The 25,336-nt window shown below is 36.0% G+C and overlaps 1 protein-coding gene across 1 annotated transcript in view; it reads left to right on the top strand.

Moving 5' to 3' along the window:
- The window catches only part of MRPS9 (mitochondrial ribosomal protein S9), a 59,234-nt gene that overhangs the window by 25,219 nt on the left and 8,679 nt on the right, over nucleotides 1-25,336 (top strand). The window contains exons 3-7 of the mRNA XM_010575803.1: nucleotides 6,060-6,239; nucleotides 14,762-14,824; nucleotides 14,920-14,950; nucleotides 17,203-17,282; nucleotides 23,649-23,731. Coding sequence (XP_010574105.1) covers nucleotides 6,060-6,239; nucleotides 14,762-14,824; nucleotides 14,920-14,950; nucleotides 17,203-17,282; nucleotides 23,649-23,731 — 437 coding nt within the window. The remainder of the gene's footprint in view (nucleotides 1-6,059; nucleotides 6,240-14,761; nucleotides 14,825-14,919; nucleotides 14,951-17,202; nucleotides 17,283-23,648; nucleotides 23,732-25,336) is intronic.

Genomic DNA, 25,336 nt, shown 5'->3' with positions numbered 1-25,336 from the left:
GCAACCAGCCGCTGTGTTTGTGCAGTGGTATTTGATACACCTGTGTATATATATGTATTTAATCGGTGACCAGCAAGTAGATAAAAAGGAATGCTGGTAACACTTTCAAGTTACAGAGTAATTTGGGGTAATAAGGGCTGAAGAACTGTTTGGCGAGTGAACTAAACCAAACCGTGGGGTAACAGAAGGTAGATGCAGTAAGGAAATGACAGGTAATACTGGAAGGAGCAATTCGAATTGTTTATATGGGCTACTTCTAGATTCACTTTACCTCTTAGGGATAAAGACCTGGTGCCCGTGTGAGTAGTTCTTTATGCAGCAGTCAGAAGTACACTTGCTTAAGTTGTGCAAGGAATGAGAAAGAGAATAAGGCTGACAATACTCTTTAACGCTTGATTTTGTTCTCAGTTGGAATAATTTCTGTTGCTTTGGTTACCCTATATCAAAGGTATGATTATGACAGTAACTTAGTTTTTCTGGTCAGGTACCTGCTTGAGTTTGAGCTGAAAATGATTTGTGTTGTAAATGAGGAAATGGTCTCGAAGGAGGAATCACTGCAGAAGGTAGGGCTGGAAGGGGCCTTGAGAGATCATTTGTCTACTCCTCTCGCCCCCAGAGATGGGATCAGTACCTAAGCCTATAGCTATATGCAAATCATCTGTCTGTGAACCTGAGGATATGAAGGGAACTAATGGGAGGCAGGGCCTGGGAAACTTAATAGACTCTCCTTTCCGTTAGGTGTAGTTAACCTGTGGAACTGTTTGATGAGGATGTTTAGGATAGTAAGCATTTATGTGAATACAAAAATCAACCTAAGAAACTTGGAAGAAAATTCCACTGAGGACTGTTAAGAACAAGATATCAGCATGTCTTTGAACCGCAGATTGCTGGAAACTGGGGAAGTGTCCTGGGAAAACTACCACCACTTGTCCTCTCCTTGTGCCTCTGATGCTGGCTGCTGTTGAGGACAGGGTAATAAGTTGACATACCCATGTTCTGACCTGCTATAACCATTCGTACATCAAACACGTATCTGTGCTTACTGTTAGGGAACTCTTTTATGATGCCTGTCCTAAAAAAATCCCTTGCTGGAGTGTAGTTCGTTACTTCTTGTCTATCTTAGTGGGGGAACAGTTTAATTTCTTGGGGTTTGTTTTGTAATTGAAAGTCTCGCATTGGGGGAGGAAACGGGAGAGAAACTTTCAGTTCCCTTAGCTTTAACTGAACAACAGGTTTAGCTTCCTATTCTTCTAAGAAGCAAACCACAGAGATTTTAGCACAATTTCTGAAGAAAAAAAATAATCTTAGTTACTGTCAGTCACTTCTGATGTGATTGAATAGCTGTTCTCAACAGAAGAGTTCAGAGTACCATATGTGCTATTTAATTTGATTGGGTTGGTTACCTTACCTAAATCACTGTGGATGGTACATGTACTGATAGCAGAAAGAGATGATAGCACTTTGGTGACAGTCTGTCAGAACTACATGCTTGGAATGGAGTAGCTTCTTCTGCAGTTGTTAACTAAGCTAGAGTTGAAAAGCCTGTTAGTATTTGGTAACTTGTGCCTCAGAACCCCTGGATCTAAATTCTGTTCCCCATTATGTTTATCTGACACTTGCCATGTATCTATACATTTAGAGTTATCATTTATTTCCATAGCATACTGTATAAGCAAAACTTAAAATGTAATTTGGTCAAATATGCACAGGAAGTAGATTTTCTGGGTGGGGGAGATGCAGTTTTACAGTTACCTGTCAAGAGACTTCATTTTGAGAAAAAGTTTCTTCTGATGAGACACTTTGTGAAATCAGGTATAAAAAGTAATATAAAATCACTTATGCATATTTGCTGACACCTTGTGATACCTTCTGATGTGCTTTGCAAAATGCTTCTTAAAACATAAAGCTGATACTGGTTCACATAATTAGTTTGTAGGCCAACTGAAATCTGAGATTATGTAAATATTGTTTAAGTAAATCAATTAAAACACATTTTTGTAAAATAGGACACGAGAAAGCCAAAACTTGCCTATTGATCAAAAAGTAATTTTTTAGAAACTTGGGGTGGGTCTGAGCATTTACATTCTGTATGATTGCTACATCATACATGTTTTTTTCTTGTGCAACAAGTGCTCAGAGGACTGCTGTTGGTATCTTGTATGTCTACTGGGTTCAGTAGCACTAGCTGTGCCAGTAATTGGAGCTATGGACAGAGGGCAGCTTTAGGCCTATCTGCTGATATGGTTATACAGCTACAGCTCTGCATCACCTAGTTAAGTTCTATCCCAAAGATGACTTTTTAGTACAAATTTTTTGTGCACTAAATTGTTTTGGAAAAGGAGATGATTGAAGTCTGCCAGCTTAGAGCATGGAAGCAGCATGAAAATAGTGCAACTGCACGCGTGCTACATCATTTGGTGTTGTCTTCTATCTCTGTAACTATGTCATGTTGTAAAATGGACAATGTTTTCTCTTGAATTCAAGCATCCTGTTTCAGATTCCCCTTTCCTCCCATTCCGAAAGTACAGAAAGCTTGATTCTTCTGTTAGTGATACATGTTGACTTTATATCCATTTAACTCCAGTGAAGCAAAACGAACAGGATGAGCGAACAGGCAGGTACTAGTTATTTCTCTTCTTGGAAAAGATAGGCCACAGAAGTTGAAGTTGTCTGAAAATGTTGGTTTTTTTTTTTCTAAGGCAAACTTTACATAAGCTGATTTTCTGTTAATTTACAGTCTCCCTGGAAGATCAAGATTTGCCAAGCTGTTTTAATGCTAGGTTGCTTGAGAAGAAGTTGGGAGGGGAGGGTTAATACCAAGGAGTTTTGTCCAGAAGTAAAGGCTTTCCCTTCTCCCTTGTCCTGGTGGAAGAGTCTATTATTTCAGGAGCACTGTTAATAACCATTATTATTTAAAAAAATGGTGAGGCTGCTGTCTGCAGTAGTGCTTTATGAAACGTGTAAGAAGTGAATGCAAACCTCTGTGTTTTCCTTTAGAAAGTAGACGAGCATGCTTTCTTGTTTGACTGAAATGCCAGAAGCATTTAGCTGTGCTTTGCAGTTCTTGCCTGTGCCACCCATGAAATAGTACTCTTATCCCAGAAGAGGTACCCAATACAATAGATATTAATTTGCATAAGAGGCTGTTTTCTAATTATGAACAGTTTGTGTGTCCAGGGACTTTTGATTAGTGATGAATTGAAACTAGGGAAGAATATGAATAGCTTGAGGGAACGAGGACAAAAATGAGAAAATTACAATAGAAATTGACAGGAATAAGATGAAAGCAATCTTTTTTAAAGTATTCTGTTTAAAGCATAGCAGAGAGAAAGCAATTTTGGGCTAAGTAATAAGGAATCATATGTTCATTAACAAGAATTACAAATAATTAGTTACTATTAAGACAAGTAAGACAGAAGATGAATTGAATTCTTTCCTGAGGAGTGACTAGGAGAGAAGAATAGGGAATATGCAGAGATACCTCTGCTTTCCTTACTGCTTTCTAAGGAAATCACCAGAGCCTTGCCTGTGGAAAATGTGTACATTTAAAATTTTGATTATTTTTCGTTTAATTCTGTATATGTCAGTGTAACCTCATAGAAAATGTGAATATAAAGAAGAAAAAAGAAAAAAAGGAAGGGGCAAACCAGGACTAGCATTGCATATGATACTTATAAGCTGTGGAGAAAACAAAGCAACAACAGGCTCTTTAGCACCAAATTCTGCCTTGGAGCTCTTTTTAAATATTTTCTGGCAGAGGTATTGGTTACTTTTCTGAAGGTATATAGCTTGGGGGACATATCTTTATCTATGTCAGGTTGTAAAAGCATAGAGCGTCAGTTTTTTCCATCTCGTGTGACCTTGTTATTCAAAGATTACTTTACCTTCTATATCAAACCTTACTGAATTCACAGGACCTATCCTGCAGCACAGGCATTTGCTATACATAGGTTTAAGGCAGGGTATTGTAGTCTTTATTCCAAATTGAAATTTTAAGTGGGGTGGTTAGGGTTTTTTTTTTGTATATTGAAGCCTGAGACAGTCATGGACAGGTAAATTGATCATGAATAGCTTTACGTATGTGCAGCAAATGGGATGCATTGGAGCAGTCCATCCTGGGCTGCAAAATGTCCAGAATACCAACTGGGCCTTGTGAAAGTACGAGAAGATCTGTGTTTCATTTCCTGTTCATGTAGGACTTGGCCATGTAATACAGAACACCCAAAGCTTCTACTCACAGGAGTAACCTAACTTGTGTTACTGAGAGAAGGTGGACGTTTGATCTGCTTTTGTGTTTGTCTTGCAAATATACCCATGTAATCTTGTTTTGATGAGACGTGTGTATTTGTATCGTTGTGGTTATAACTGGATTTGAAGATTACTGTTGTATTTGTATTAGTTACAGGACGATAGCAAGTATTTTATTCTGTTCATATTAGCTTAACTCAGAATGGTAAAATCCATCAAAATGGTCAGCATGTCTAAATTGTGATCTGGAAAAGACAGTTCTCGTGACTCAGAGAATACTTAATCATTTCAAATACTAGGTTTATTCTGTTCCTCATAATAAGAACCTTAACTAGTTCACTTTGTTGTGTGTGTTTGGGATTTAATGTTTGACTACAGGTACACTGAGGCTGCAGCTCCAGGAGCGGCAGAGGGAATTTAATTGCTCAAAGGAGTGAAGGTAAAGAGAGAACTCCCCCTCTACTTCCTTGCTTCCAGTTGTGTAGTTCAGCCACCTTCTTGTGTCAGCTTTGGCTCTTCTCAGAGCCTTCTCTGAATCACTGGGACTTAGGTCAGCTAAGAACTGCCTGCTCTTTGGGAAGAAGCAGAAGTTAGTGTTCTGCCACATATAGGGAGCTGAGCTGGCTTGTAAAAGAGTCTGAGTGCCAGAGCTGGCACAGGGCGAGTGAAGGGAGTGGAGGAAAGAACGCTAGCAGGGGTGGACTGTGAGATAGACTCACTCTGCCTTGTGAAACTGCACTGTCTGCTCACAAAGCCAAGCTGTGGCACGTTGAAGGGGCTGGAGAGAAGTGTTTCGGGGTACTATCTGATGAACAGAACTGGGCATTTTTCTGATTCAGAAGTGATTCTTTTTCTGTCTTTGCTTTTGTGTCCCACACACCCTTTTTTATGTGATTCCCTCCCTCCACCCTGCCCACAGAAGACCAGACAAATAATCAGTTCTCATTCAGTTTGTGGAATAATTAAGCTGCAGAGGACTTTAATGCTAATGTTGGAGAGACAAAGTAGTGCATAATATTGGCACTAGGCCAGAATTGGGACATTACAGCTCTGTCAGTGAAGCTCCTGTTCATCTGGTGGACAGCTTGATTGAAATTAGTTGTCTTAACTACTGATTGTCTTGATAGAAGAGAAACCAAACCTGTATCCCGCAAAGATCAAAAGATAACTTGTCCCCCGAGTTATGAGTTCTGAGCTGGAACTATGCTCAGTAGTATTTGCTGGTGAGAACTACCCTACTAGTTTTCTAATTGTTTCACCTGAGATGGCGAAATAGCTTAAGAACCATTATGGCACTGTGAACAAGGAGGGAGCACTGCATAGCCTTCCCAGAGCCTTTAGCAGTATTTGTGAAGCCACATGGTTCAGAAAGCCACTAGAGAGCTGCCCTGCAGATTCTTTTCATACTTTGTTATGGGCTGCCTTTAGGTGAAGGCAAAACCTGCTTATTTGCTGATAGATCTTTATTTTCTTTTAAGACTGCATCTTTTGATCAGTGCTGTGTTTTGCTTTTGCTGGATGTTCCTGACGTATGATACAACGTTTCTTTCCATGAGAAAAATCTTCTGAATTAACCATAATGTGTGAAATGTTCAACTTTTAGAATGTGTTTATCTGTTTATGGGCATTGAACAATTGGAAGAAAATGGTTTCATGAGTAATATTGCCTTTTCTAACTTACTACAATAATGTGTTGAATCTTGTTATAGGTATGAATGGCTTGTTATACTATTCATTTTATTTAGAGCTCACTGTGCCAAAAATATAAAATAAATCTCTCACTTTTCTTTTTTCTTTTTTGTTTTTATTAGGCATTAAGGCTAATCTATACCACTACACCAGTGCAGATTAAAAATGTAGGTGCCTCAGGACCTGAAAAGTACACGGAGGAATTTATTAAAAAACAGATTGAAGAGTTCAACCTAGGAAAGAGACATTTAGCCAACATGATGGGAGAAGATCCAGAAACTTTTACCCAAGAGGATATTGATGTAAGTACAGTTGCTCTGTTGGAGAAGTAATTTACTGTAGAGTTTCAGATATTGAAAGCACTTTACTTCAGCATGAGCCCCTCAGCTCTCTGTGAATTTTAATCAAACTGTCAGAATAAGAAAGAATGCTACTATACATTGCAAACATTGCAACTGTGACTGCGAATAGAGATTCTACCCCAGCTACGATGTGAGGTCAGACATCACAATGTAGAGCTGTATACCATATCTTGCTGAAGCACAGTAGGTTCTTTTTAAAAGTACTAATGGATAATCCCCTTGATCAGAGGTTATAAGAGGCACTGTAAAGGTTTATGTAGCACTTCGAAACGTTTACCCACAATTTGACCTGCTGTGTATATTTAGGTCAGGTTTTCTTGTACGATACTGTGGTTGCTGGTAATCCAAATTAAATTTTATAGGATGTTTTACAGCTAACACTCTGGTTTAGCTTAGGGATTTTAATATAGACGTGAATTTAAGCTCATATCAGTAGCTCCAAACATACTATTTTATTGCCATTCCCTCTGACAAATGACAGATGGGTGGCCTCCTCTTTCTCTGTGTCATTTAGGCTCATGTATAGATATGCCCCCTTTCACTCAGAAAAATGTTTTGTTGCATGGATTTTTTTTTTTAATGTCCCACCTGGTCTTCAGTTCTGTCATTTCTGTCTTATTTTATTGCACGTCAGAGGTAGGGAGGAGAGATGTCATTTGGTGACATTCACTCTTAGGTGAAGCTGTGTGAAGTCTCATGGCTGAAGCTTTCTCTGTGCAGCAGCAGCACTATTAATATAGCCATGGCAGCGCAGTATATCAGCAGGGCCCTTAGGGTGGACATAGTAATGTGGTATGTGCCAGAAGAGAGGTGTGTGTGGTTTAGTTTTTTCAGAGTGAGGAGATTGTTTGTGTGGCCCCTGAGTGGCAGAATTCTGTCAGCATAGCTGTGTCCACATAAGAGGTCTTGACAGTGTGCTTATGCCAAGAGAGAACTACATCTGTAGGTGGTGATACAGGCTGATTTCAAACACATTTGGCAGGCTTCAAAACTAAGTTCTGAAAACTTCTCTGAAAATAGACAGCGAAGTAGAGAAGAGACACACAGTTAATGGCCTGCTGAGAAAAAGGCTGAAATGAGACTTGAGTTTTATCAGGTATCAGAAAATCCATAAGGGAAGCTTGACTTCAAGTCATAAATCTGTAGGAAATCAAGCTTTACAAGTACAAAGCTATGCACTGGTACTGTGACTACTTTCTTTCAGAATCGTAGATATCATTTTGCTCTTCTACAGACAAGTGCCAATGCGGAGACCCTTCCAGTCTTAGTGCAGAGTGGATAAGGTCCTGTCAACAGTAAAAGTATTCATCGAGGCATCTGGGCCAGCAGTAATAGCAACCAGTTTCTTTACATTGGCTTTCTTATTTCTGTACAGACTATAGGATTTCCTTTTCCTGTATTTTTCAGATGGTTTTTCTTGCCTGTAATGACCTTTATCTTTTTGAGTTACTTTCTTGTAAAGTATTCATGCACAGACCTGCCACCAGAATACCTCCCATGTTAGTACAGTATGACGATGATGCTAATAGTTCAGTTTGTTTGCCTGAAAGGTTAATGGTAGGAGAGTGCATTAATCTGCAGTCTGGCTTCCTTCCTTGAGAGGGTCTAGGGGGAAGGCTTACAGACAGCAAGACTGCAAGAAATGGAAAATGACCATATCTAAGTAGTGGTTCCTTCTTTATGAATCCACAACACTATGATCATTTGCACAAACTTAACTGAGCTCCATCATTAGTAAAAGCAGATTCATTCTGGTAATTAGCTCTTACAAATACAGTGCAGGTGACGTGTATGGGACTGCTTTGCAGACTGTTTTTGAGAAGGGGGAGAAGTGCAGCCAAAAGAGTAGTGTTTTGTTTAGTGATACCAAGTATCTGTGGTACATGTTTGATTTCTTCATATTCCATCAGGTGTTGGAAAATACTTAGAGTGTGTAATAGTGTCTGCTATGCATAATTAAATTTCTGTTATAAAAATATAAAAGCTGCTTAAGCACTGGCAGGAGAATTATCAAGCTTTACATTTCGAACAGTAATAATTCTTTCTGATGAGTGCTTATATACCACCGTGTCTTCTACTGTTAATCAGTCTGTGCAGTGTATTTCAAAAATAGACATCATAGGATTCTGTCCTTCACTGGAGTTTTAGGTATAGTTTAATAAAAGCTAAACCTTGTGAAGTTTTGAACAGGAAAATAAGTTGACTTACTTGCTAATCCTTCTGGATGTTGTGGAAGCAGAATTGCCTCTTACTGATGCTTTTATTTAGGAATGAAATGTTAAGCTGTGCATTACAACTGTATTTCTGGAGGAGAAAAAAAAAAATCCAGCAAATTGATATATAACTCTGCAGAAGTCTACCAATTGCTTTTTAATTGGTATTATAGACCTCACTCTGTAGCTAGGATGTTTTATTCTCCTATGTGTGAATATGTGCTATGAAGTTTTTCTAATTGATTTGCTTTGCCCATTCCATTTGATGTATCATTTTTCACAATATTTCATAATTTGTGCTCATTTCTAATGAACAGAGTCGTTAGGACAGGCATGTCTAAGTACAACTGACAGCTAACATTAGGTGCCAGATGCAGTTTATAAAGCTATGTAGAACTGCAGAGAACAGTTTAAATAAATTAGCACCTGTACATTAGTCTCACTTGCTAGTAATTTATAAGCGAATCAGTAGAGATGACATTTAGGTAAGTCATTGATCAAGTTAACAGCTGCATACCCACTGCCCAGCTGGGATACCTAATTAATAGAGATTGCAGTCCTGACCTAGTGCTTTTCCCCAGTTGAGTCTGTAATCCTTTTATTTTGTGATTTAACTTTAACTTATGGTTGTAGTAAACAGCCCACCTTCATTTTCCACTGTCAGTTCTGTGATATTCTACTTTAAAGCCCAGAAATCTAAGTAAGATTAATACAAGAAAAGCATCTTAATCTTCATGACCTATTTATATGTCAGTATTTTTATTATTCATTTTTATGCAGTCACTAAATGCTCTCCCAGATATGAGCTCATCATAAAGCAATACTCTTTCCCCATAAGAGTTAGTAAAACTCAAAAACTAGAGAACTATGTTGATTTTCTCTTGTCGTCTGCCTTATGACCTAATAGATTGTTCTCAAGCAGATGGAATAATTTGAATCTAAAATATATGTTTATCTTCACTAGCATATATATTGTTGCAAAAGTACCAGTAACGTTTTTAACTATGAAAAGGTTAAATGTGGATAAACTATACCCTATGAGGAATGAAGTTTGTTTCAATGAATTAAGATGACTTTAATGAAAAATAGGTTGTATTCAGTTGCTTTTAAAAGTGGCTCAGCACATCTGATTTCTAAACATTCAAATTTTAGCAATGCAGAGTGTTAGAAATGAGTGAATATTGGCATATGTGAAATGTCAGAAACATTATTCAGAACAAAATGCATTTCTGAACTTTCTATTGTCTGCGAGAAGAGTGTGTTGTTCAGCATTGTCCTCCCAAGAAATATTGGATTTTGTATTGTTTTTTAAATAGCTGAAGCTAGAATGCTTTTTTCAACTTTTTTTTCCAGTGGAGCCAAACTCTGCATCAGTATTTTCTTACTTTTGCATCAAAGTCCATCTGAGCTGATGACTGCTGTATTTTTTTTTTTACTCTCTTTAATACTGTTCAGTGTTTTGAAAAGCTGAAATGAAGATAGAAATAATGACTGTTTCTTACAACAGGTTTTTGGCTTTTTTTTTTGCTCTGCAAGCTCTGGACAAGACATGAATTTTTGTTTTGAAAATGATTAGTTAGTATAAAAATAATGTAATATTAAAAGAAGGTGGGTTTTTTTCATATAATGCTAGTGGGTTGTGTTGGGTTTTTTTTTTCCAAGTGATGGGGTTAAAATGTTATACACTGTGAACTTGAAATTTCTTTCTATCCCAGCTAGAATTCAGCTTTAGATAAACAGCAACAAATGACTGGGGTGGTTTCAATAAATTGTAGTAGTTAGTTGTTAGAGGAGGATTTTGTTTTACAAGGTAAACTTAGGTGTGTCACTGTGATTTTTTTTTTTTAATCTTTTTCATTTTGTTAAATAAAAAAACTATTTCAGAGTTAACATTTCACATCCCATTTTTGGTTCATTCATTCCTGGTTCTGCCCCAAATATTCTGGATTTTGGAAGCTGAAAACTTAAAGAATACTGCTAGTGTTGATTAGAAGCAAAAACAGCTGTTCCAGCAAACATCTCAGTCTGAGAAATGCTGAAGTACAGTGGCTAAATGTGAATCAAGAGGCAAGGTTTAAGAAGGGAAGTGGCTCTCGTGTGATCAAGTTGAGAAGAAGCTGAAACAGCTATCGCTTAAGCATTTCATTAAAACATTACAGCATAAAGTGTCACTTCTAACCTCAGTGTTTTGATGATTAAAATGTCATATATATTTAAAAAGGAATGAGCTGGATTCTTGAGCCCTCTGCCTAAAAGGGTGCTGCTGCAAGGGAATCCAGGGTGGAAGTTTTAAATTTTTTTTTTTTGTTTGTTTTTCTTTCCTTGTTTTCTACAAAATACCTTTCCTCACGGGATGTTACTTAGATAACTATCTTTGCACGTGATTTGAGCAATGAAAATTAGTGGAATGTTTTGTGTTTGAGCTGTAGATTCAACAAAAGTGTGGGAAGACACTTGGGCAAGATCAATTTGCCCTGCCAAACCTCTCCTACTTATGGCAGGTTATTTAAGGACTGAACTGTTTTCAGTCTCCTTCCCCTATCCCAGTATGATTCAGTGAACTGTTTGAATTAAAGTATTGAATTCTTAATTTCTTAAGACATTTTAAAAAAAATTAACCCTTACTGACCCAGCTGAACTTGTTTGATTCAGAGTTAGTCTCTGACGTTTGAGCAAGTGAGCAAACAAAACTTCTTGGCTTGTAGATAAATATGAAGGGAAGGAGGATCAGAAGTCAGCATGTGCAACATGCACAATGAAGAGGGAAAAATGAAGGTGTGGCAGGTATGCTGAATTGGCACAACATGCCACATGCAGTGCTGGACAGATTATTTAATGAATTGGTTTGCATGTCTGAAAGACTGCCAAATACGATTTTTTTTTTATAGCGATGGAAGCTTCTTTTCATTATTCCAACTGGCTTGAATTCAAACTTATAGCTGCAAGTGAAAGACATCGTGGTCCTCTGGGCAGTATATTGAATTGTTCGGTCCCTCAGCAGGGATGATATAACAGGATTCCTTTTCATTTGTTACAGGAATGTTAAGTTTACCAACACAGTTTAAGAAATGTCTGATGTAAACCATCTTGTTACTAATATGTATTCATTATGATTTGCTATTTTTGAAGGTGTGACTACTGGGTGGGTTTTTTTGCTGTGTGGATCAACAGTAGAGTTTGAAAACAAACACTTTCAAATCCTGAAGGAAATGGCTAAATTTTTTTTTAGTAACTCATAGCAGAAGCAGCCTGTACCCATTCCACCTTTTTCCAGTAGTGTATATAATAATTTTGGAAACACCACTGGTGTTACTAGGGTCCAGGATTTTTAATCATGCTTCTGCTGAAAATAATTATGGATGTTTCTTTTTTAGAAAGTTGTGTTTTGTTTCCAAAGACAATGGCAACAGTGTGATTTAACAAACAGAATTGTGAAATGGCAGCCCAGAACCTGTGGAGGCTACAGTAGGGTGAATGAATCTTGTATAGCTGAAATAATGGCCTGAAGAGAGTAGTTCTTGGTCATATTCAGCACGACACTTCCTTTCTCATGTAGAGTTCAAGTGAAATTAAGCACTAGAAGAAAGATTGGGCTGTGACCCTTAAGCTAAAAACCACTCCTGGAATGGAAAACTGCAGTTAAATAGAAAAGGTTTCTTGGGAACTTTACTGCTAGCGTTTAAACCTTGATTAAAGTTTCAAGAGGGACTTTCACCTGCTTTTTTGGATGTTCAGGAAAATGCAGAATGTGCAGCTAATTCTCCAGAATTTTGACTCAAGACATGGAGATTCCTGAAAGGAAGCCTGTGTTCCAAATCTGAAGACATTGTCAAAAGATTTCAGGAAAATACTTCATTGTTATTTATGTGCTCCAGCTGCAGTTTGGAGAGACTAATTCTGATGTCATTCCTAAGGTTGATCCACCATCTTATTTTATTGCTAGTACACATAAGTGTTGAGAATCACAGTTTTTCCAAAGTACTCCTTTTCTACATAACTGAAACATTTGCATAGAAAAAATCAGCTTCTATAAATGAAGTTTCTGAGAGGCAGACTGACTTGCTATGTAGTTGCTAAAAGTACAGTCTGAGGACACAGCTATTTAAGAAGAAACTTCTGAATGAAGTTGAACTGGAGTCTGTTGCATCCCAGGATAGTTCCTGACAGGATGTAAAGACAAATACCTCATCCTTGACTGCATTTCCATAAAAAGGGATAAGGTAGGAAGACTCTATTTCTTTCCATTTTGGAACAACAAAAAAGCAAACTTATGAAGTGAACTATTATTATTTGGCTAGTTGTTGTGTGGAGAGCTGAAAGTAGATGTTGGGATTTCTTAATGCAGGCTTTTTTATGCTTTAGTGTGAAAGACATGAGTATACCCTCAAGCAATATAAAGTAAACTTTCTAGAAGTAGGTCTCAGATGGTAGCCGCTCTCTTCATTATAAATGTTAAATTGTTATATTTGGCATTTATTAAGGTGTCATAGTTACAGTAACTGTTTTGACTGAGATTCTGGAAATGCTTGTATAAAGACTGTCTTAAGTACACACACAGCCAGTCTCAGTATCCTGTAATAAATTCTTTTAATATATTATATAAGGTGTTTGTTTAACATCATTTGGCTCACAGCAGATCTCTATTGTCATCATAATTAATCCCCATTTGTTCATAAATAGGTGTTCACCTACTGTGTATATGCATAAAATGCCCATTGACTAACAAATGGGAATACAGTAGTCACTAAGAGAAACAAAATTACCATTTCATAAAATCAAGTTAAGCCTTTTGGTTGCTTCAGAATTCTCAAAATTTCTGTTCAGAATGCCAGTAGGGGATTAATGAAAGTAATAGGTTAGGTCTTTTTACACTCCATGCATATTAAATCAGTTGAAGCACTGACAAACCACTCCATGTCCATGGAAAAAATTATCAGCAAGTAATAGCCCTGAGGTAGCCTAACTAACAAAGAGCTGTTCTTCTTAAGAGAAGATTTTAAACTCTGATTTTATTGTAATTCTACTTTTCCGTACTGTCTAATGGAAATATAAGCAAGAGCGCTGCCAGAGGGGTTTATTTGGTTAGTCCATGTTACTGTACAAGCACAAGATTTCTGTCTTAAGCTCTGCTACCCACTGTCTGAAGTTGGCTACGCTTGCCAAACCCCTACATCTGGGGGGTTTTGATGGCTACATTTTTCTGTTTTGTTTTTAAAACCAAATGGAAATAAACAGCTCTCATAAATACATATTTTTGTTTTATTAAATTATGTTTCAGTTACATTGAAGAGGGAGAGTAAGATGATGTTGAACAGAAATGCGTGTCATTAGACTTAACCTTGTAAGGTGCTTTGCCTTATATTTTGCCAAATTATTTGGAATATTGGTGTACCTGCTTTATTTGTTGGAGGCAAATAATAACTTCATACATCACATGAATAGTGGTGGATATTAAGTAGGGTAAGTAAAAGCAAATGATGTACCTTGTACTTAGTGAAAACAGTGGGAAACAATGAGTATGTAATGAATGTCACACATTTTTCTAAACTGTTTTAGCAAACCCGTAGGTATCTAAGGAGAAGAAAGATGGCATTTAAGAGTCTTTCTTTTATAAGCAATTAGTTCAAGTTCAGCGAAGATTGTAGTGACTCACATTTGTTTCCAAATGCAGTGATCAATGAAATGCTTATTTAGGCTATGTAAAATACCTTCTACTGCCACAACAAACATTGCTTTTAGACTTGAGGAAATGTCTGTAGAAACTGGGATTCTAAATGTGTAAGACTTTGCTTTGTCCAGTTGCTTTAAATAAAATTTCCATGTCTGTCAGTAGGCACTGTTAACAAGCACTGATATTTTTCAGAAAGATAAATGTTTCCTCTAGAAGTCGCAGCACTTGAAATTTTAGGGGAAAATCACTGTGTATAAAGGTGGTCTTTGCACTTGAGTAGTTCTACTAAGTTATGATAAATGTATGCCATAAAAACTAAACTTTGCAGAAGAAAGTTCACTCATACTAATATAGTAGAGTATAGCCTTCAGAATGAGGTTTTACTTTCCCTGAGGATTCCTGAGGAAATGATCTGCTTTTCTTCTCAGCACATGTATGCTGCACTCTTTCTTACTGATTTGGTTGCTTGCTGTACAGAAGTTGCACTGTTTTTCTCTACAAGAAAGTACCTAAGACATGATTTGATGATGCTTTTGTGAAAAAGAAATTACATATATTATCTCTCTTTTTGTTTTTAGAGAGCTGTTGCCTATCTCTTTCCTTCTGGCTTATTTGACAAACAAGCCAGGCCCATGATGAAGGTAGGAATTTTTTGTTGCATTTCTGAATAACTGTAGCAGGATATTTTAAGTAACTTTTTCCTTTTGCTGATATTTGTTTGTTTATTTATTTACAGCATCCTACTGAAATTTTTCCAGAGCAGAGGAGTAAGTGTTCATAGATTTTTTTCATTTATTTTTATTATTTCTAAGTATTAGAGTTTTTGCATATGTAGAATTCCTTATTTTCACAGATTTACTTTTTTCCCCATGTTTCTAATAACCGCTAAGACATGAGCAGTAAAAGCTTGATCTGATATTCTAGTGTTTAGGATAAAAAAATACTACTGGATTCTGGAAAACCAGTGGTCTTTTCAGACATCTTGTTAACTGACTATAGATAAATGTTTTTCATTGTTTAAAAATAAACAATAGGTAGGATGACGTGCGGAATCTGTTGAAGTCATGTGAAAACCTTTTGTTGAATTCAGTAGCTTTTTGTCAGAGCTGTCTATCTTGCCCATAAAATATTCATTAATACTATTTAAAACCAAAAGTTTTCCTGGTAACTTCATTGCTCTAAAAGCTTAGAAGTTACAGCTTTGCAATTACCAGTTGACAGAATAGAGAGAGTGGAAACTCTCCCAATCATGTCTCAGTTTTGACCTGAAAGTCCTAACTCTGTGCTTATGTCCATGCTGTCTTTGGTCTTGCTCTTGAGACACCTTATGAAGTCCTGGTTGTCAGTGATATGCCAATATGTTGTCAGCGAGAACTCCACTGAAATTGCCAGATTAATCTTACGTAGAATAAATAAAAGATATGTCAAAACCTGTTGTCCACTTCTGACTCAGGTTTAGTATGAACTAGTAGCATGGGTGTGAAATTCTACATTCGCTGGGCTATCGAGTCCCACATGGACACTTCCGATCATCAGCAAAATCTTATTTTCCGTCCGTCCTTTTCCTGTTCCTGGAATTAATTGATACTTGATTGTGTGTCTTTTAGAAAGCTGCCTAAATTATCTGAAATCTTGGATTTCAGCTTTCAAATGGTATCATACATTATTTTGTACTTCACAGTATTGTAAAGTAGAAAGCGAAAGGGTAGGAGAGAGTTAATCATTATGCAATTTAAAAATCCAAGGGCTGTTTTCTTGCAAAACTAAGCTACTATTCTGTATGCTTTCAGGACTAAAGAAATCTTTGAAATGCTAGCTGTGTCCTGAGGAGTGTAAAAACTAATTAGTATAAACGTGTATCTTTATTTACATCTAAAAATAACACTTTCAATAAGTATCTCTTTTAAAGCAGCTTTGTCTTGTCTATGCATTATGTCTTTGATAACTTTGAAGTACAGAAATGTAAATTTATACTTCAGAATGTTCCCTGAACAGTAATTTCAACAAAATATGCTTTCACAGCTGCATACATGGAAATTCACACATTCATTAGTAGTGTGTGTGGGTAAAAGCCCCCTGTATTCCTTCTGTTCTAGTAAGTTTTGCATCTTTACATTCAACTTCTGCGATATTATGTCTTAATGTTCCAATGCAATATATATCGTGCTTATCAGACAGGTTCTTTGAGTCTTGTCTTTCTCTATAGCTTATAGATAGTTTCGTTTGAACTTCACTGAATAATATAGCTGGGAGTTTCTCTACAGTTTAATTTGTAAAAAGTTCTCAGGTTTTAATTTTTGTCACTTTATTTGGAAAAGATCTTTGTCATGTTATATTTGTTTGATTTTTTTTTTCCGAAGTTGAAATTTTTTGTCCTTAAGTAACATCTTTTAATGAATAAAATAAACTGGATGTGCTGAATTATATGGAACATATGTTTTCTTGCTGAACTAATTATAGCATAGGTCTTTTTATTTAAATATTCCAAACGTACCAACCTGAACAAGTCCTAAAATCACCCAAGTTCTGAATACAGTTGTTACGCACAAAAGGCAATTGGTACTTAGTTTAGTTTAGACATATTATATTAATAAAAAATTTGCTCTGGGTTTAATGCACTGTTTTCCAGAGCTGTTAATCTTTCACAATCATTATGTAAATTTCAGTTGTCTCAATTTGTACTTTACCTATTCTAAAACGGATACTTCTATCTGTAATACCAACTGTACAGTCTTTGAAAGTTTATTTAAGATGTACATGAGGGATTCCCTCATGTTAAATGATATTTAGAAATATTATTAAATATTTGGTTATAATTGCAGATGGAGATTGGTTTTTAACACGGTAGTCTAAATCATTAGATTTTCAGACAGGTTGAGCACCCGTAAAATGTCTTTGTTCTCTGATATTTAAAAAGGGAATCAGTATTATGAAAGAGGTTTATAACTGCAATTAAATACAAGGGATTTTGTTTTAGTGAGTGTATATTGCTTTCTTGTCTAATCTTGCTTTTCATTAGAAATCCAGTGGGGAGAAGATGGCCGACCATTTCACTTTCTCTTTTATACTGGCAAGCAGTCATATTATTCATTAATGCATGTAAGTATGTTATAATCTGTAATAAATAATGTTAGCTCCCAGTCAAGTACCTGTTACTGTAGAGATGTGTATCAGGAGCACCTGAGTTTACTCATGTTTTTGCAGTAGGCCATAATATCACCACTGAAGCTAAATGCACTGTATATATTTATGTCACAATATCCATTATTGGGGGCATTTTTATGTCACATTTAAGAGAACAGACTACATAATAGTTCTTGCTTTGATTTTTGGTTTATTTTACAATTTTGGCTATGCACTGGGTTTGACTATTCAAACTGACTATTCATTTGACTGTTCATTGACTATTGAATGCTTTCTTATAGGCTGTATCTGGTTAGTAGTGGAGAATGCATATACAACAAAAATGGCTAGTTCTAGGAAAATTCATTGTAGAATAAAAAATAGTGGTTGTGTGGGTTTTTTTTTCCTTCCCCTTGAAGGGCAAAGCTATAGGAAATGTTATTTGTGCTGACATTTAGTGTGAAGAAAATTTGCATTTAAACTGCTTAATTGATTTTTCGAAGACTGTTCCATTCATGCAAACTTAAGGCTTTTTCTGACTAGTATGGTTCCAGGAGTAAAGGATCTGCATCTCTTTATGAAAAAAGCTGTATCTAACAGAACATCGCTAGACCCTGAGTCTTAACATGGATTATGAACAGACGTTTCATATCTATGACCATCAGTGATGCAAGCATTATCTATGTCTTTAGAAGAGTTTATATAAAGATGTGCATTTTTCTTACATGTACTTAGAGAAGACAAAAGCATTAATAATGTATGCAGAAATATTTAATTGGACAATCATGTCAGATTTTGTTTCCTCATTAAATAGTCTTAAAAAGTTAGTTCTATGGTTAGTCTGTTGTCCAAAAAAAATTTTATGTTATCAAATTCGGTGCACAGCTTTACCGAGCGTAGTGTTTTTATTAGAATTATCTGATATTTATTTGCGTTCTACATACCCAAAGGACAAAATCCCCACTTGTCAGGTACATTTATTTCTTTGGGAGAATAAAAAACACACCCCACACCCCCCCTTTTTTTTTTTGTTGTTGACCTTGGGCAAATGAGCTTCTTGCCCTGGCAGAAATGAAATGAATGATAAATGTAGAGTGTGTCTTTGCTGAGTAATGGAGCTGCAGCATAGGCTTTCCACAGAGGTTTTCTCCTGCACAGCCTGAGGCAGCCCGAGGACCCCTGCTGTTCATTTAAATAGGTATGTCAAATCTGCCTCGAAACGCCGCTGGTTTGATCTGTGGTAATATTTGTGAAGGTTCCATATGGACTTGAGCCCCCTGCAGTGCTAAGAAATAATGTACAACGCTTCATGGTGCAGACGCAAATTTTCTCTGAAAAGGGATGCAATGCTGCGTTTTAGCTGTCGGAGAGGATGATGGAGCTGACGCGCTAGGCCTGTCAACTTGTTACACGGATGGGTTGCACGCAGCGAGGCTGTGGAAAATCTGTGCCTTTTAACTTTTCTACTTAATCACGGTTGTAGCATTGCCTTTAGACTGTATGCTACATTAATTCTCTTCCTGCCTTCTGCCTTTCATCCCAAGTTTCACGGAAAAAAGTAAAGCATGCAGGTCTTGTAGAGGAGCCTTATCAAACAGCTGTCATCTGACAAGCCATTTGCATTTGTTTTGGCTGAAACAGAGCAACCCAAGGGCAAGATGTTTTGTTGCATTCCATCATAATGAAGAAATTACAAATTTTACAAGGAGCATAAGTTTATTTTTAGCTCTTCCTAGCAGTTAGAAACAGTATGCAAGCTTGCCTTGGAAATCTCTAAAAGAATAGCGTGCATCTTGTTTCTAAGTGTGGCAACCACCTTAAAACAAATCGGTTTGACAAATGCATTTTTCATTAGTATAGGATACTTGAGTGTTCTTTGACTGTTTCTGAATATTTTCATTAAGTAGGCTTCTATAAACCTAAATCCGTTAAGTGAGGTTTAACAGGAGATTTTTTTTGTCAGCCAAATGAAAGCTGAAATCTGCATGAAATTCCCAACATTGTTTTAACCTCCTATTAGACTAATGTGTATTTAAGAAAATGTATTTTTAAGTCTCAAAGCTAATTAATTTGGCTAGGGGAAAAAAAAAGGGGTTGTGTGTTAATACTGTCTAAGTAATCAATCCCATTTGAGGATGTCCTTTAAATTGCTACATTAAGTCTAATAAATCGGATAAACATAGTATTTAGCTTAAACTTGTATGCCATTAATTACTACATAACTCATGTGGAACTTGAATTTTATTAATTGTTAGTAATATAACTGGTTGCAGCATTATTTGTTTAGTTAATGCTAATAAATAATATTGTCCACTTACTAAAAATAAACTGTATATTTGCATGTATTATAACTGCCAATATATGTGTTGTTATGACTTGAATATTAAATGAACTTTCATAAAGGGTATTTGCTTTATACTCCATTGTTGTCTTTGTTCTGCCTGTTGAATAAAGTTTAGCTGTAGGGAAAGAAACAATTTTTTTTTTCTTCTGATACATGAAAGAATGTTTCTTGCATGAAACACCATTTCACAAACAGTTGATAGTATATTTGATCATCATTTAACTTAAAAGTTTTTCAGAGTAATAGCATATTTTTGTAATGTGCAGAACAAGACAGAATGGTCTCTTCATACCATTCTGTCATGCTTCTTGTACTTTTTTAGAATTATCAGAGGTTGTAGATCAGAGGTAAATGCTCTAACAATAGAACAGTGTAACTCTTAAAAAAACAGAACCTAAAAACCCCCAAAGTATATGCTGAAGTCAAAACCACATAAGCAAAGAGAAATGCAAACTATGATGTAAAATGTGGGCTCTGCAGCCCATTTTAACCAAAACGTTAAAATTAAATTTTTTTCCCCGTAAAAATCTCTCCTTCTCGGGTTGCATTTGCTAATTTCTTCCCTAAAATTTTTTTATGCAGGGTAAAATAAGAATATAATTTTTTTTTATTTTAGAAGAGAGCATCCTTGTAGAGATGTGAAATTTGATCTCTCTACTAGAAATGGAAGTGTCTCAGTACATTGCCAATCTTGTAAAATCAGCTGTTTTGATTGTGTAATAGCTGAGTTTACAAGACACACAGATGTGTACATTCATGAATTGGACTATTGAATCCTGAAGTGATTAGTAAAACCTTCACCTGCCAGCTTTGAAAAAGCAAGTGTGTCTTCAGAAGCTTGCTTTAGCCGTTGGGGAGTGAAGATTTGTTGGATAAATTATTGGGCATTACATGTGATTCCTGATTTTGCAAAGGCTCACTTTACTTCATATGTGAGTGGTTCTTTTACTCTGTTGACTTAATCTCTCTGCAGAGAGATGATTAAATAGATGCATTAATTTTTTTTAGTACTTCAGACCAAAATTTTGTTTCTGAAGAGACGCAAGTCCACTTTCATTGCCAGAAATACGCAGGAAATTATATTTAGTGTTTCTCTTACACTTGGAAGTATTTTAAAATACCACTTTTTAATGTCGTTTGACTTCATCTCCTGTGTAAAGGGTTCTTTGTATGAATGGACATGATTACTGTAATTTAACCGGAACAGTGTAAAGAGATCATTTGAATTCTTAGAAGTGCACATTCTTAGAACTTAAACAGGCTGTGGAGTGTTGGTGTTCTTTGGGAATACCTAGGGAGGGTCTTTGGGAAAATCTTACTGTTCCAGCTGTTGTAAAGCTTTCTTTGTCATTGTAACAATGAATTTCTGAGGCTAAAAACTAGTGGGTGGCAACCCATATCTCATTTTATTTGCCTGTGTTTATCAGTAGTTTCTGAATATGATGGCAAAATCCTTAAGTCTTCCTTTAACTTGTGTCATGTTACCTGAAAATACTTCAGTTGCTGTTTAGAAGCAATTCTGACCATAGTCAGTCTGTCCTAAGGTGACAACTGTGATTCCCTCCCCCTGCCCTTTTTTTAAGAACTGTGATATAGTTGTGTTTTTGTTGAGCTCCTGGTTCATGTATTTTTTTTTTGCTGACCATTCCAATACCTAAGAGTATATGCCAGAGCGTAGTGAGGATGATGGGTATTCCTGAGGAGGCAGACTGGAGACTGCTTTTGCCAGGTGGGAAGGTGACACTGTGCCTTACAAAGGCGCGAGGTAAGCTGAGAGGCTAGCAGTAAAGCGAAAAGCCTCCTTACACATTTATAAGACCGAGTAACCCAGTACCTCCTCTCATCACCTAACACCAAAATATCTTCTTTGTGTCTGGTTTGACTTTTTCCAAACGTAGAAACTCATGGAGCTCCCAGGAATCTGTAAGCCTGTACCAAATGAGCTTTCCCCAGATGGCGGAGGGGCAGCCGCAGCCCTGCTTCCCCTTCTCTTCCCTCCCTCTACAGCCCAGAGCAGAAGCTTCCATACCGATTCTTTCTCATGTCTAACTACAGATGCCTAAACATTGCTTGGTGTCAGGCACATCTCATGCCCTCTAACACAAACCATGGCTGTACTTTTAATGTATAGTCAATATTTTGTGCAGCCTAATAGTCAGCTCTGAATGGAGCCATTAAGATTATTAGTGATGCAATGTGAATCTTGCCCAAAGTAGTGCTACGATATCTTTTTATCTTAGAGATCTACAGATATATTTGTGAGGTTCGGAAATATTTGAAAATATGATTTGTTGTGCTCTTTTATATGATGCTTCCTGTGTTTGAAAATAAATGGAAAATTTTTCTGAAAAATTTTCCTAGTTCCTATCTGATCTCTATCAAAAATGAAGGATTTCTGAAAGGCATACTAGTATAATGTATGAGTTCTTACGCTGTCTCAGAAAAGCAGACAATTTTGTACTTCAGGATTTTACACTGTGGAGTTACTCCAAAAATACTTCAGTTCCACTGTGCTGTTAAAAATGTCACCAATGACCTGCATCAGAGACTTCAGTGAATTGTCCCGATTTAAATGCTTTGAGCGCAGCTCAGATAACAGTCTGTTCTTAGTTCATACATTTTAAGTACAAATATTTTTAGTATAGGTGTGGATGTGTTTATATTAGTGGATAAATCAGTTTGAACAGTGGGTATTTATAACTAAGCAAGGGGGTTTTGTTTTGTTTTTTTTTAAATGTGAACTGTTGCTGAAATTTCATTGCATCCTGTTGCAAATTCCAGTATTACGTTAAGAACTAGTATTTCATTGGTTAATTTCTGACAATACAGAGCTGTCTCACATTGCTTCTTTCAATGTTTTTTTGTAAGTAATACAAAGAAAAAAAACTCCAACCATTGTTCCTTGTCCGCACTAATTCTTACACTGTAGTTTCTCTCTAGTATTTGCTAAAACTCATTATATTAATAAGGTATATGAAAGTGATGATAAGCTTGCTATTTTCACTTGTTAATGGAAGTAAATTATTTGGCATATGAGTACTTTGTTGTAATACAACAGTCCTGTTTTGTTTCAATATCATTTATAATTATTCTACAAATACTCCTATTTAATTTGTGATTTGAATCACTGTTGTAATTTAGAATATTAGATGTTATATTTTAGAATCAAATAGTCTCCAAAAGTTCATGAACTGAAAAAAAAACCCAAACCCCAAACCCAAAAATGCTTTATTAAAAGTGTGTTTCTTCTGTAATATGTTCAGTGTGACTTTTTGGAATATTTTTTTCCTTTTGTCTTTCTGAAGTGTTAAATCTCTGTCACAGCATTGTTTGAAAATAATAGCATAGCTAAGAATTTTGAGAAAACTGTTTAAAAAAATACTGAAAATTCAGAGTAAATATATCTAATGTTTGAAAGAACAGAAATTCTGATTATGGTAAATGTACAACTTTATGTGTGTCCCTGTAGACGTGCCTGGGTAAGAGGGAGTTCTGACTGATACAGACCACCAATAAAGCTGACACTCTAAACGTACAAAAATCTAACTGAATGAAATTATTTACAATCTTAAGCCTTGTCAGTATTTTGAGGAAGTCAAACTAAAATGTGGCTGCACTGATGAAATTATTGTGAAGTATGTTTTGGAGTTACATCTGTTATACAAATGCAGTTACTTTTCTGTATACAGTTGAGAATTGATTTTTTTTTTACAAGCACATGTAAGAAGGCAACAAACACTGTTGAATAAAAATAGCAGAATTCAAAATTAATTACTTTGAACTGCATGTGAAAATACTGTATATACTGTCCTAAATGTTTGTTGGTTTAGATTTAACTTGCTATATTTTTTTTTTAATTGTCAGAGCTCTGCTTGTTTTCTGACCTTTGTGTTTTAAGTGTTTGGAGAGTAAAACAACATAAGCATGTGTTTTAAATAACAAAATTTAAATATTAAATGGAAAAATGCATTTAAATACTTTTTCCATATACATTTTAGGAAACATATGAAAAATTGCTGAATGTTCAGAAATATCAAGACCAACTGGCAGCTCAAGACCACCTTCCTCAGAAGGAAAAAAAGTAAGCTTCCAGTTAGAGTGAATATTGATACTAGTTTTCTTAAAATGCTTCAATATGTTGTTTTGGCACTTCTTGTAGTTCTCCACCCTACCTGCCTTTTATTCCACAAACACATTTCCAGACTTTTCCCCCACTCCTTGTCTAATATTTGTATGGTGATTTCAGACTGAAAGGTCTTACCTGTAGTATGTACGTTGTAGAGTGCTGACTTCTGACTGCTAAAATAGGGAAACCTCACCTATTTCCCTTCCTCTTTAATCTCTCCCTGCAAGATCTTTTTAATATTCTCTCCTATATAAAAGTTCTGAAGTGTGATTTGAAAATAAGTAGAGAATATCCAGGATTCTGTGTTTCTGTATATGAAGTTTTCTAATTATTTCTTTATTAAAGGTTTTTGAAAAAGGAGGTAAACTCTTTATAAGAGCATAAGGCCTTTTAAAATTCCAAATAAGTTGCTTATCTGTTGGAAAAATCCTAAGGCCTGAAGCTGAGCTCTTTTAATAGTCTTTCATTAATTTTAGTTCCTGAATATTTTTTGCTTACTAATATTTAACTTGAAGAGTATCAAAATACTTATTTCACTCTTCTTCTTCTAATGGCTTTGAACAGCTAAATCATCAAAAACTATAGTGATTTTAGAAAAGTTTATTTGGTTGGATTTGTTTAAATATCACCATTATTAGTAATTGAATTTAGTTTCTCTTCTTTTTCTTCTTTAACGTCTCACAGCAAGCTCTTCAGCTAGTTAGCCACTGGACAGAAAAGATACATGTCAACCAGAAGCAGCTATGGGAGATGCTACAGTTGTTAGTTTCTTAGTGCATACAGTCAGCATTTTCTTTGAAATGGCTATTTGCTTCAAGAACTGTTTGTTTCTCTTAGGCTGTATTCTTGATTTGCTATTTTGAGATTTTTTTGCAAGGATTTTATGATCTATTAGAATATTAAATTAAGCAAGTCTTTAAAAGAAATGGATACAGCTAGGAAGTTTTGATTTTGACATTTACTCCTTTTCTGTATAGTTACTTTTTCACTGTCCAAGTTGTTTTTATCTCTGTTCTTGCTGTGTATTTTCTAGCCAGATTTATGTGCTGTTCCAGTTGCACATCATGTTGGTTTGTCATTTCTTAATTTCAGCCATTTGTTGTTTGTTAGGAAGAGAAAGGATTAATTTGCTGAGATTATTTCAATTTCTTAAATAACAGAAGTTCATGTTTCTTCATGATATAAATAGTGTCCTATGACCCACAGAATGTTTTATCTTAGATTCATGTTAACTTCTGAGCAGACGAGAAAAAATGCATTTAGTTTCTTGGTGTATGCTGCTGAAAAATAACCTGACTCCTTACAGAGCTCAGCCAGTGGATTTACTGATGTGAAAAATGACCTAAAGCTAGTCAGAGTTGAAAGGTTTTTTCTATGTTAGGTTTGTAAAAGCTCAGAGAATTTGAAGGATTTCTGAGACTTATTTTCCACACTGGATATGGTACTTCCTATGAGATTAGCCTGGATAATCTACCTCCGAAGTGTAGGTAAAGGGTAAGTGGGAAGAGCTGTTTTGGTTGTTTTTTGGGGGCTGGTCCCCCCCCCCCCCCCCCCCCCCCC

The sequence above is a fragment of the Haliaeetus leucocephalus genome, unplaced genomic scaffold (genome assembly GCF_000737465.1).
Source record: "Haliaeetus leucocephalus isolate CR32 unplaced genomic scaffold, Haliaeetus_leucocephalus-4.0 Scaffold495, whole genome shotgun sequence".
Taxonomy (NCBI): Eukaryota; Metazoa; Chordata; class Aves; order Accipitriformes; family Accipitridae; genus Haliaeetus; species Haliaeetus leucocephalus.
This window is presented reverse-complemented; position numbering and strand designations above follow the sequence as displayed.